Source organism: Brassica napus, chromosome A9 (genome assembly GCF_020379485.1).
Source record: "Brassica napus cultivar Da-Ae chromosome A9, Da-Ae, whole genome shotgun sequence".
NCBI classification, from domain to species: Eukaryota; Viridiplantae; Streptophyta; class Magnoliopsida; order Brassicales; family Brassicaceae; genus Brassica; species Brassica napus.
In genome coordinates, this window is record NC_063442.1 from 5,167,280 (window position 1) to 5,180,124 (window position 12,845).

The 12,845-nt window shown below is 31.2% G+C and overlaps 2 protein-coding genes across 2 annotated transcripts; one reads left to right on the plus strand and one right to left on the minus strand.

Annotated features, from left to right (window-relative positions):
* The first annotated feature begins 1,022 nt into the window (after nt 1-1,022).
* Nucleotides 1,023-2,131, plus strand: LOC106441251 (zinc-finger homeodomain protein 1-like). Its single transcript, XM_013883081.3, has one exon. The coding sequence runs from the start codon at nt 1,097-1,099 to the stop codon at nt 1,862-1,864; it is 768 nt and encodes a 255-aa protein (XP_013738535.2). The 5' UTR covers nt 1,023-1,096; the 3' UTR covers nt 1,865-2,131.
* A 210-nt stretch (nt 2,132-2,341) lies between these two features.
* LOC106444828 (cyclin-D4-1-like) lies at nt 2,342-8,461 on the minus strand. The gene is made up of 6 exons (XM_013886255.3): nt 7,018-8,461; nt 6,697-6,783; nt 6,520-6,621; nt 6,235-6,439; nt 6,032-6,150; nt 2,342-5,515 (listed from the first exon to the last, which is right to left on the minus strand). The coding sequence occupies exons 1-6, from the start codon at nt 7,267-7,269 to the stop codon at nt 5,363-5,365; spliced, it is 918 nt and encodes a 305-aa protein (XP_013741709.1). The 5' UTR covers nt 7,270-8,461; the 3' UTR covers nt 2,342-5,362.
* Nucleotides 8,462-12,845: the final 4,384 nt, after the last annotated feature.

The window sequence follows — 12,845 nt, forward strand, 5'->3', positions numbered from 1 at the left end:
CTGTTTTTCTGATAGGAACACGAATGACACGCCTGAATTTATGAAGAGACTACTCATTAGAGATAACTTGTATGAGTATTAGTACTTGGTCATATTACGGGCTCATATCGTTTGATACAAAGAAAAAAAGACAAACGAAAAATCTGGTGCCACAGATTAACGTCAGCATGTGTTAATTAATCAGGCGGTTAATAATGATCCACTTCTTACGTTTTTTCTTCAACCTTCGCATATTATCTACAGTCGATGTATTAAACTTTGTTTTATTTCATCACCCAAAATAATACAATATTTTGTTTTATTTATAATGAATTATATTTTTTTTTGAAAAGTCGCCAACAAAAATTCAGACCTTGAAATTATTAAGGGCATTACTGATTTCGATGTGATTAGACTGCCCATCACTTTATTGCAGAAATATTAATGCATTTATATTATACCATTGGCATATGGACAAAAATAATTATCACGTTTATTTAAATTTTATTCACTTTCTTATTTCCCAAAAAGCTATCCTAACACCAAATTGACTGAAATAGTGATACTAACTAATTAATTATATTGGCTCTACTGCTTAGTTGACAAAAACAAGGCTACATTGTTTTAATTATAGTATTACTGTTGAAGTTATATTTAAAACTAGAAAGGTAAAACAATGTAAAGATAAAAGAAAGTCTAACAAAGTGTAGTCGAGGACTTATTTATGATTACGATCTCCAATAGCAAAATATATCCTTCATTTTTATGAGACATGATAGTTTTGACTCAATACGCATATATTTTTTCTTTTATCTTTTCTAGAAAATATCATTAAAATAAAATATAAAATTAATTTATGTAATTATAAATAAAATAGTGAAGTATAATTTACCATAATTTTGATAAAATTAAACTCTTATTTAAATATATTTAAACATGTATGAATTAACAACAAAAATTTTCTAAAACATCTTTAAATATTTAAAAACATCTTTAAAAAAAATTTTCAAAAAAAACATCTTTAAATATTTAAATATTGAACATAAACCCTTTCTCAAAAGCTAAAGAGATAAAAGAGAAAGAGATAACCTCTAGTTCACCATCTCCACTTGACTCGATGAACTTTGAAGACAACAGCAACGACGAGGAAGAAGAAGAAATGAATCTTCACGAGGAAGAAGAAGACAACGCCGTTTACGACTCTCCTCCTCTTCCTCCATCGTCTCGCGTCCTCAAGGCCTCTACTGAAAGTCCTGACACCGCCGGAACAAACTTAACGGGGGGTGGAGGTTTCATGGTGGTTCACGGCGGTTCTAGGTTCAGGTTCCGTGAGTGTCTCAAGAATCAAGCGGTGAACATAGGAGGACACGCGGTGGATGGTTGTCGTGAGTTTATGCCAGCTGGAACCGAAGGTACCATCGACGCCCTAAAATGCGCCGCTTGTGGCTGTCACCGTAACTTCCACCGCAAGGAATTACCTTACTTCCACCACCACGCGCCGCCGCCGCCGCGGGGATTCTACCGCCTTCCAGCTCCGGTGAGTTACAGACCATCACCGTCACAAGCTTCTCCTGTCCAGCTGGCTCTTCCTCCACCAGCAGAAGATCGAATGGAGACTTCTTCTGCGGAGGCAGGAGGGATCAGGAAGAGGTTTAGGACAAAGTTCACGGCGGAGCAGAAGGAGAGGATGTTAGGTTTAGCTGAGAGGATTGGTTGGAGAATTCAGATACAAGATGACGAAGTGATTCAAAGGTTTTGCCAAGAGACTGGAGTTCCGAGACAAGTTCTTAAGGTTTGGTTACATAACAACAAACACACTCGTGGTATGTCGTCTTCATCACCACTTGATCAACATGAGAATCACACTCTTCCTCCTCCATCGTGAAGAAGAGCAACCATGCATGATTCTTGAATTTCTTGATCACTACTATTGTTTAGTTTGTACCCATTTTCGTTTGATAACGATGTTGTTGATTATCTTTCTGGTTAATTAATTGCGTTTTTCGTTATTAACAGCCATAGTCTCTTCTTAGCAAATCCTTGAGTTGTCTAAGCTAGTGAGGTCTTTAGTAACATCACATGTGTCAGTGTTTAAACTTTAACTTTAGCATGTTTGTCTATGAATTTATATACATATAAACTCGTTTATTTATATTTATGTGTATTTGTTAGTGCATAATTACTGTTTTTGTGTGTAATCTTCTCAGTTAGTGCTTCCTTAATAAGCACTGGTTGACATTGTTCTTATTTCTTAAGTTCTTGGTGTCTGCAGAGTTATTATATTTACTTGCTTCACCATTAATATTCCACTTACGCACGTACGCATTTATAAATCTGATCATGTTCTTGTCTCTGAAGTTCTACATTTGTAAGAGTTAATATATTTTCTTGATCATTATTTACACACAAATTAGAAAATGTATATCTGGGGAAGGTGACATGTGGGCTCTTTGGAAGCAGAACTGAGAAGAGATAAAAACATATGGGCACAGATACATAACTACATTATATCAATGACGATGTTCTACCAAATCCCTACACTCTCACCTGGAATCAATTTTGTTTGTTTTCTAGTTAAAGAACAGTAATCATTCTTTATTTCACTTTTTGTATGTTTAATTTCTACATATATACTACTCAAAAGTTAATTTGGCTCATTTTACATTTATTTTCATAGATAAATGACCTTTTTCCATTTGATACGTATGTTTAATATCCTCTTAAACAAATCATTTAGTAGTAACAACGTCAAATGTAAGAAGTTATAGTAAATGTACAAGTGATTGAGCCTCGTAGTTTTATTCAAATTAACGGGCTGTGAAAAACTCCAGATACCAAATGGAAAAGAAACTAAATTCAAATGAATGAATTAGGGTTTCTAGTTATGCTGTAATTCTATGCAGAGGAAAGAGGGAACCAAAATGATTGAAAAAGGAAAGAAGAGGGAGATAAGATTCGAGTCCCCATCTCACGGCCACTTCCATATTCAGTTTTTCTTGTCTCAACGATCTTCATCTTCTCTCTCTATCTCCAATGAAAATAGAGAGAGAAATAGACAAATATACACAAAAGATATCCTGAGAGAGAGAGATGCTTTTGCTTGATAAGGCAATCTCTACGCCCTCTTGTCAAAGCTAAAGCTGCACACTCCAAGAGTGAAGATGACTTTGTGGTCCTCTAAACAATTTTCTCTTTTCTTGTTGGGTCTAACATTTTATTTTCATAAAGTTCAAACGCGTGCAGCTGTACTTTGTCGCCTTTGATCAGTTCATGTTTGAGAATAAAGAGTAATTAACGTTTGTTAATCTACAAATTTTAGCGTGATAGTTAGCTAATTACTTCAAAACCTAACTAAACTGTTTCTCCTATCTTTTGTCGTCGTTCTCTCTATTTACTTTTTGAAGGGAAACATGAAAAAAACATCTAAGAATATCCGAAGAGTGTGGTTAATTAGTTAAAAAGACCAAGTCTTTGTTTTTTAGCCCATGTTTTTAAATTGATACAGAATTCGAATACAATTATTTATTATAGATATTACCAAAAGATCCTAGCTAATTCACCACAAAGCTTGATTTTGGTAATCTCCAATTATCCATTGATCCCATAACCACAATCAACTAGTATAAGAAAATTTAATGATAGGTGACATATATAAACATACTTATGCGCTTTCAGTTTATTTATTTATTTAGAAGTAAAAATGTTAAATCGCTGCTGAAGTAATGAGAACTGTTCGTACCAGACGTGGGAGTCTGGAGATATGCAATAAATGTTCATAGGAAGTAGTGAAACACTTTTCTGTTGTGATCTCAAATTGAATTATTGGTGTAAAATGTTTTGATCAGATGACAGTAACATGACTGTGGTCCTCTTCACGGAATCTTTCAGTCAATACGCATAAACCCATAGGGCAACGACTCATCAAAATGTGAATATCGTGTACCAAACATATATACATGCGTGTATATCATCAATTCATGATGATGATGATCATCATCATTCTCAGTGTCTTCACTGTGGAATAGTTACTGTCGTTCTGGTTCATTTAGGGAATCTAAATGAGACCCACAAGCAGGGTATTATTACCACCCTTTCAAGCTAGGTTTGAAAACAAATAATATTATTATATTGCAAAGTGAAGAAAAAAAAGCAAACTCGATTTGATTGCGTATTGAAAAGTACCAGCTAGCGTTTTCCCCCCTTTGAATTACATACTATTCCATGATATTAGCTTCAAATGTATTTCCCTAATTAGGGACACTGATGGTGATTCACGTGCAAGGAATCACTTTTCCATTTTACTCAAATTAAGTATATTACTCAGTAACTTTTTCACAATGTAGTTAATTAGTCACTTAGTAACCATAATTCAAATGATTGTTCGATCTATGTACTTAAAAATACAATTTGATGCAAAACGAAAAGTGTTTTAAGCATGCAATGGTACTGAATGAAGGATTCTCTTAAGTTCTGATCCCTGCATTCAAATTTCTTTAGTATTTGAAGTTTATTTTTAATTAGAATTTCGGAAATTTTATTATGTGTAGTATTCGATGAAATCGTAGTTGAAGATTTGGAATTTTCACAATTTTTTTAAAAAACTATAGCCTTTGGAAACTTTTTGAAGGAAAAAATAATAAATAAAACATGTTTTAGACAGTTGAATGACTACGACGACTCATGATGATGAAGCCCAGGGAAAGAAGATTTATAAAAGTTTATTTGTTTTGTATTGTTGTCTTTACTTAAGTAAGTCCAATGTCCAAATAATTTTTCATTTCGAATTTCGCACATGCACACCCACTGACACACACACATCTTGAGTGTATGTAACTATGTATACTCCCCGATTACGAATTCCGAATGTGTATAGTACATTAGTACGTACATATACGTTTCATGCGGATACCGAAAACGACCCCTTAAACAGCAAATATATTTTTTGTGGCAAAGCTAAACAAATGTAATATTGGCCCATTAGCAATAGATGTGGTTTCTTACGTTAAGTCAAAGACTTAAAAGCCCAATACTCAGCCCATACGTGCTATGCGCGCCTTGCCTTAATCACTTAAACGACACCGTCTTGAACAGAAAGTATACTACGAGAGTCCGAGCGATCAACGGAAAGCGAAACGTTTTTCCCGTTATTTTATTTGGCGGGAACAGGAAAAAAAATATATTTCCTGTTTTTCTATCTTACTTACCAACAGAAAGTCTTCATATCATAAATTAAAATATTGGAATATAAATACTGTTCTTTTATTTGAAATTATGCTATGATTATTTTTCTTTTTCAACCTCTTATCACACATAATAATAATAATAATAATAATAATAATAATAATAATAATAATAACAAATTCGATTATAAGAACAGAGAAATTTAGGAAAGATGTGTTGTATGGGAGGAAGAAGAAGAATCATGAGTCTTAAAGCTGAAACAAGAAGCTGATACTTCTAAAACCCCATTTGGTGTTTGTGAACATAAGCCTGAGCCATCACTCCCTATCATATCCCCAATTTTCTTCACTCTCTCCTGCAACCAACAAAGTTTTTAAAAGCTTGACACTTTGTTTCGTCTCCTGAACACAAAACACAAACATATAGAGCTCAACAGCAATTCTGTGTATAAAAGGATGACCTTATTGGAAACCATAATCAACCAAACCACAACATGCACTGTGGAGGCAAAATTTGGTAATAGATGTGACTAGAGTGTGTGAGAGAGAATGAGTCACAAGACACACAGCTATAGAATAATAAACTTTAAAGTGGTCTTCCATTAGTATTGGAAGTCAAATGTCTCAAGACACATAAACCACTTTCTCTTTGTTTTTTTTCTTTCTTCTGCTTTTCATAAACTATAATTAGGCATCAGTTAGTGCACACACACACACACACACATATATATATATATATATATATATATATGTGTCATTTTTAATGATTTCAATCTTCTCCATAACTGGCATTTCCTTGAAACTGAACACCCAATTGCTGCTTTAGATTGATACTAAAAAAAGATATATGATTTTGGTGGAGAAACTTTTACCTTTTGAAGTAGTGAGAAAAGAGGAGAGTTGTCAAAGTGAACTGTGTGCATTTCTCCAGAAACAGAAAGTGCCACTGCAGCAGCAACTTCAGAAGGTCTAAAATCCAAAAAGCCAATACCTGCTCACTCACACACAACCACACCATTATACTCCAAAATGGCACAAAAAAACAAAGTGATGAAGAAAAATAAGTACTTTCCACCTTTGGTTTTGCTGGCTATCACTTGTAGTGATCTGGATATCAATGTGTTGGATGGCTCTTGATCACATTTACTCATCTTTCTCAGGAAATATCTTATGTATGAGCATGGAGTTATCGCTCTCAATCTCCATTCCAATCTGTTCAACACCAAAAGCTCCATTCTTTGGATTGATTTAGGCTCAAACATAAACTGAGGATCTCCAACCTGTTCAGGAATGTGATCAAAAACCGCAACCGATAAAAAGAGCATTAGGACTTAGTTTTGGGAGAGAGATCAGTAAGCACCTGAAGATCTATTAACAATGGGACTTCAGTTTCTTCAATTTTGGCTGCCAAGGATAAACAAGCCACAGCCAGCAACTGCATTGTCCAAGCTTTGTCAATATTCTATAAGACAAAAAACCATGGTCAAGGGCTAACACATTTTCAATCCTTTTTAGTTGAATCAATATGTGAACTTACAGGGTGATCATGGACCGACAAGAACCGGTCCAAGTAGTTCACTGATAAGCAAACACACAATGGTCCAAACTGGTGCTCTTCACAAGCCTGTTGTAATTAGAACAAAAAAATGCATTAAAAGTTTTTCTCTTTCTCTAGCTTACAAAGATCTCAAGCTTAGAGATTGAAGTCAATCTATTGTCAAATGAGGATCATATACATATCAACACACTCTTTATGTCCCAGATCATACATCAAAGGGAATGTGATTTTCAGAATTTGAGCTCATAGAGATGACAAATTAATATAAAAAATGGGAAGAAATATATTAAAAATACAGACCTTCCAAATCCAGTTCAGAGCTTCTGTTCTTCTGGCATTCAAATCCAAATCTCCACTTCTGAGTCTCTTGATGTAATCATCACTTGGCAAATGCTGCTTCTCCTTCTCCATCATCTCTCTGATAATCTCTTGGCTCTCTAATGGAAAACCCATCTGAGAAATCAGAACTTTGTCAACAATCATGCCGTTGTCTTCATCGCCAACGTTGGTGGTCTCTGTACACAAAAGACTCTGTTCTAGATGTTCTGCCATTATAACAGAAGTGTTCAAAAAGTAAAGTGTACTTGTTGGTCTAAAAATAATAAGAAGTTTGGAGAAGGATTGTCATCTAGAGATTGGGTCTTTGATTTTTGTTTTTTTTGGGGTTGATGTGTACAAAGTAAAGGGAGGAGCTTTTTTTATCGAGGAAGTGAAGAATATGTATTTTTTGGTAAGTAGGTAATGTGGGATGATTTTTTTTTTTTTTTGTCGTCAACTATACAGACTCATATTGACTCTGTAAACCAAACCGGGTGATCTGCATCCATGTGAACGACAAAAGACGGTTGCTTCCTAGCACTGCGTGCTAGACTATCCGCCTTTGAGTTTTGCGTCCGTGGTACATAGATAAGCTCTGATCGGATGAAAAACTCTTTCAGGGTCTTGATGTATTCCAAATAACTTGCAAAAGCTGGCCACTCCTCTGGTTCCGAAACCATCTTCACCAATTGAGAACAATCCATTGCAAACGTAATCTGAAATTGACGTAAATTCCTCATACATTCCATTGCCCATAATAATGCCTCCATCTCCGCATGAAGAGGCGAGAGACTAGCCCGAACATTCCTTGCCCCCATCAATCCATCAAACCCTACCAAAGTACTGAGCCAACCTTGTCCTGAGAAATTCGAACCTTCTTTCCGGTAATGTGGGATGATAGACTTGAGGAAGAAGAGGATGAGAGAATAGAAAATTTGATAAAAAAGATAGAAAGTGAATTGACTATCATTGTAATAAATATTCCCTCATTAGAAAATTAATGAGAATGTGTTTGAAATTTGTTGTAAGCAATATAGTTGGTTGGATTCTATTGTTGTATTTTAGTTTTTGGATGATGAATCAACTGAATGCTTGTCTGATGGTTTAGTATCACATTAGCGGTATGATTTTTGTAGGAATTTGAAATTTAGGTTTTATTATATTTTTGTATATCCCCTATATATTAAAAGAGAAGTCACTTTAGTGTTTTCTGGTGACGTGTCGCTCATAGGTGAAGTTTCAATTTAATTGTTATAATTTGATTGGTCGATTGTTCTTAATTTTTATTTATTTAATTTAGATCTAAAAATTTAAGGTAAGTCTAAAATCATTTAACACCACTTGCCATATAATTAAAAGAATATTACAAATAACAATTTATGGAAACTAATTCTCGAAATTATAGAAAGATTAATAATGTTTTATTTATCACTTTCAATATTTATAAACTATAAAATATAATGAACGAAATTTTATATAAGATAATTATAATAGTTTTATACTCTACTTGATGAATTGTATTCGAATATAATTATATAATAATTATTTTAAATATAAAAAAATCCAAACATGTTTATTAATATTATTTTTAAATTATTTATCGTTGTTTAAAGAATAAATTTACCAGAATTTTAAAATAACTTATGAATAGTTTAAATGTAAGTTACCTTATTTATTTTGCAAAGTAACTTATGAATAATTTTTTTTTTCTTGCGCAAGTTGCAAAGTAACTTATGAATAGTTTAAATATAAGTTACCTTATTTATTTTAAACATTTCTTGCCCAAGTTATTATCACATTTATTAAAATTTTAAATGCCAATTTACCATAATGTTCCTAAATTCTTAATTTGTTTGTAATGACTTACCTTATTACAATATAAAATTCCCGGTGAAATAGTTAATAGGGGGATAACTTTCTTTAATCTATTTCAATATTTATTGTGAAAAATATATATAGCAACGTCATTTATTTTTAAAAGGTCGACAATATAAAGTTGTCTTATTCAGAATAAGCATTTCTTGCGCAAGTTAGTATCACATTAATTCGATTTTTAAATCTTTCTAAATTGTTAATTCATTTTTAATGACTTACTTTGTTTTAAATATGAATTACTTGCGCAAGTTCTTATATATATTATTAAATGCAAACCAGCTTATGACAATGTAGAGTAAATATCTTTCTTTAATCTATTTCAATATTTATTACGGAAAATAAATATTCAAACGTCATTTATTATGAAAAGTCGACTATATATAAAGATATTCCCAAGGTCTTACATACAATACAATACAGTTTTGTGAAGATATCAAAATTTTTAAAACAGTATAACAATAGTTCAAGCTCCCAAAAACCGAGTGTCTTTTATCAGGTAATTAAAACCATGTAAAGATACATGACATATTGAGATTCGGATTCTTCACTTGTGGAGAAATTACAACAAAGATTTCGGAAACACCATCGAAATGGTTTTCGTTGATAAAGAAGTAAGTAGACTACTACATTTTTTACAACTCATAATCGTCTTTAGTCTTTTGTTCTCAATCCAACTCATATAAATTTATCTCATCTTCGTGTAGGGGACAAGAATTCATGCTTCAGTTGGTGAACATCTCATCAAACAATTTGAAGGGAAACTAACTGAGGGCGATGCGAAGGTCGTCCAGTTATTCAAATTGTACGATGTTATTGGTGATTATCGGACAACCGCGCATCCGTACAAAATTGGCTTCTTTCAAACAAATTTTGTTGGAACAGCTGATGAATTTCCGAGTGAAGTTCCGGAGAAGTATTTTGCGGATGCGCGGTATGTCAATTTAATATTTCGACTATTTAAATTTAATATTTCGACTATTTTGCGGATGCGCGGTATACCTTCACAGCTTACGAATCAAGTATTTCGACTATTTCGATGACGGTATGTCAATTTAATATTATTTTCTGTTCAATAAAATTTAGAAACTTATAGATCTATCAAATAATGTTAATCCGTCCAATTGCTTACTACATTTAAGAAATTTTTTGCAGGTTTCTAATGGATTTTGTTTTCTTTATCGCGAATTGTACTTCATAATTTATATTATTTATGGATAATATTTTCAATTTTATTATATTTTCTTTTAATATGTCTACATAAATTTTTCGATATTATTTATGTAAAAATGATATTATTCACCTAAAATAAAGAATTACAACACATATACAATACAATTCTAATTAATGATAATATAAAATTTGTTACTTCTAAAACTATGCACTATTTTTTCCATATTTTGAAAGAGAAGTCACTTTAATGATTTCTGGTGACGTGTCGCTCATAGGTGAAATTTCAAGAAATTGTTATAATTTGATTGGTCGATTGTTCTTAATTTTTATTTATTTAATTTAGATCTACAAATTTAAGGTAAGTCTAAAATCATTTAACATCACGTGCCATATAATCTAAAGAATATTACAAATAACAATTTATGGAAACTAATTCTCTAAATTATAGAAAGATTAATAATGTTTTATTTATTACTTTCAATATTTATAAACTATAAAATATAATGAACGAAATTTTATATAAGATAATTATAATAGTTTTATACTCTACTTGATGAATTGTATTTGAATATAGTTATATAATAACTATTTTAAATATAACAAAATCCAAACATTTTTATTAATATTATTTTTAAATTATTTATCGTTGTTTAAAGAATAAATTTATCAGAATTTTAAAATAATTTATAAAATGTTATGAATTATTTATAAAAATATAAACCTATTACATATTAATTGAGAAGTCATATAAGTGATTTTTTAATTACGCGTCGATCATAAATGAACTCTTCAAATTGTTATAATTTGATTGGCCGATGATTTGAGGATTTTATTTATTATAATTATATCTAAAAGGAAAGGACAATTCAATTACCACTTTCCAAATAATCTACATAATTTTAGAAATAATTATTTATGGTAACTAATTGTTGAAACTAGAAAGAGTAATAATGTGATCAAATTTTTTATATATTTATAAATTACATAAAATAAGAAACAAAAATGATTATTTGAATTGATATAATGATTTTATATACGTATAGAAAGCCTTATATTTGTATATAAAGTATCATAATAACTATTAATGTCTAATAAATTCCATGCATGCTTTATAAATCATTTATTAAATTATAAATAAATTTATAAAATTATTTATATTGGATTATCATATGTTTTAAATTATAATAAGAGGTTCTATATGTTTTTTGGGAATGTGAGATATATCATCATTTTTTTTTCTTTAGCTCTTTTCCTATTGCACATGTCGTTTTCTGATTTGACATGTGCAAGTTGCAAAGTAACTTATGAATAGTTTAAATTTAAGTTACTTTATTCATTTTAAACATTTCTTGCCCAAGTTATTATCACATTTATTGAAATTTTAAATGCCAATTTACCTTAATGTTTCTAAATTCTTAATTCGTTTGTAATGACTTACCCTATTACAATATAAAATCTCTCTTGAATTTTTTTTCTTAAACACACAAATTATTTTGGGACGTTGCAATTATACATATACACAATAACTGCCTCTTGATACTGAAGTTACTTTGTTTCCTCTCGTCCATGTCAAATATTGAGTACCAGTTTTTCTCCATGACTGATGCTTTCTCGCAAATATGGTGGTATTAAAATGTAAAATCCGTTACTTCTAAAACTATACACTATTTATTCTATATTTTGAATTTTGTTATGTCCGCACAGTGTGCGGGCCGGTCACCTAGTATTCAAATAAATGTGAAGATAGACAATGTTGAGGATTTTGATCATAATATGCATTAATATTTTTCATGATTTTAATTCTAATTACAATATATATACTTTGTTCAATAGTCTAAAATAGTATCAATTCTAATAAAAAAATAAATTGTTAGTTTTTTATGATTTTTTATATAATTAGAACAATATTTTATGGTATTCTACAAATATAAAATAATAGAAATCATAATTGGAGTATATACAAACTGAAAAAAATGATTCAAACATATTAATGTAAATTCAAATTAACATGCCATAAATAAAAGATGGTTTAAGTATCTTTTTCTCAAAATCCATCAATGATGATGTTTGAAACACTTGCTATGGTTAATCTTTGACCATTGTTTTTTTGACTAAGGTGTCACTTTCAGATTCAAATCATTTCCACTACTATATCATTGCAATGAACTAGTAAGAACCATGTCATATGCTAACTTGGTATGGTCTTTTTTTTTTACACAATATGGTATTTCTATAATAATGGTTTGATCTTACCCAAATATACTGTCTTCTTACCCAACATATAAGATTAACCACAAGGTCTTTGTTTTATATACAATCTATTTATATGTCCTGAAGTGGTGGTCAAATGTTCTAACCCACGACACGAGTAGTTAGTTATTAGTTAATGCTCTAAGGCCTCCAATGAACATTCGTTTTCCTTTTCTTTTGTTGGTAGTAAGTAGTAACTAAAACGGTGAACTGGAATCACGTGCAAGCTAATGGACTTTGGTGTTTTTACAGTCTTTATCTTTTTTGAAAAGATGGGTAAGAATAAACAAAGGTTTAAGTAAAGATGTATTTCGAATTAGACCAATCAGACCAAAAAAAAAAGACTCGTCTCTTTATGATTTTTTTTCTTCTTTCTCGTGCATGCAAATACCAGACAAAGGTGGTCCAAGTACACTTTTTGATGTTTTGGTTACCTTTGTGTGCTCTTAGATTCGAACCTTTAGAGTTAGACCCTGAGTCTATAACTTTCTTTATGGTGAATATATAATTATGTA

Coding starts and splice junctions, on each gene's coding strand:
- LOC106441251 (XM_013883081.3), top strand. CDS start 1,097: ATGAACTTTGAAGACAACAGCAACGACGAGGAAGAAGAAGAAATGAAT.
- LOC106444828 (XM_013886255.3), bottom strand. CDS start 7,269: ATGGCAGAACATCTAGAACAGAGTCTTTTGTGTACAGAGACCACCAAC. Junction 6,784..7,017: donor CTCTGAACTGGATTTGGAAG/GTCTGTATTTTT, acceptor TAATTACAACAG/GCTTGTGAAGAGCACCAGTT. Junction 5,516..6,031: donor TTTTCTCACTACTTCAAAAG/GTAAAAGTTTCT, acceptor TGTTGGTTGCAG/GAGAGAGTGAAGAAAATTGG.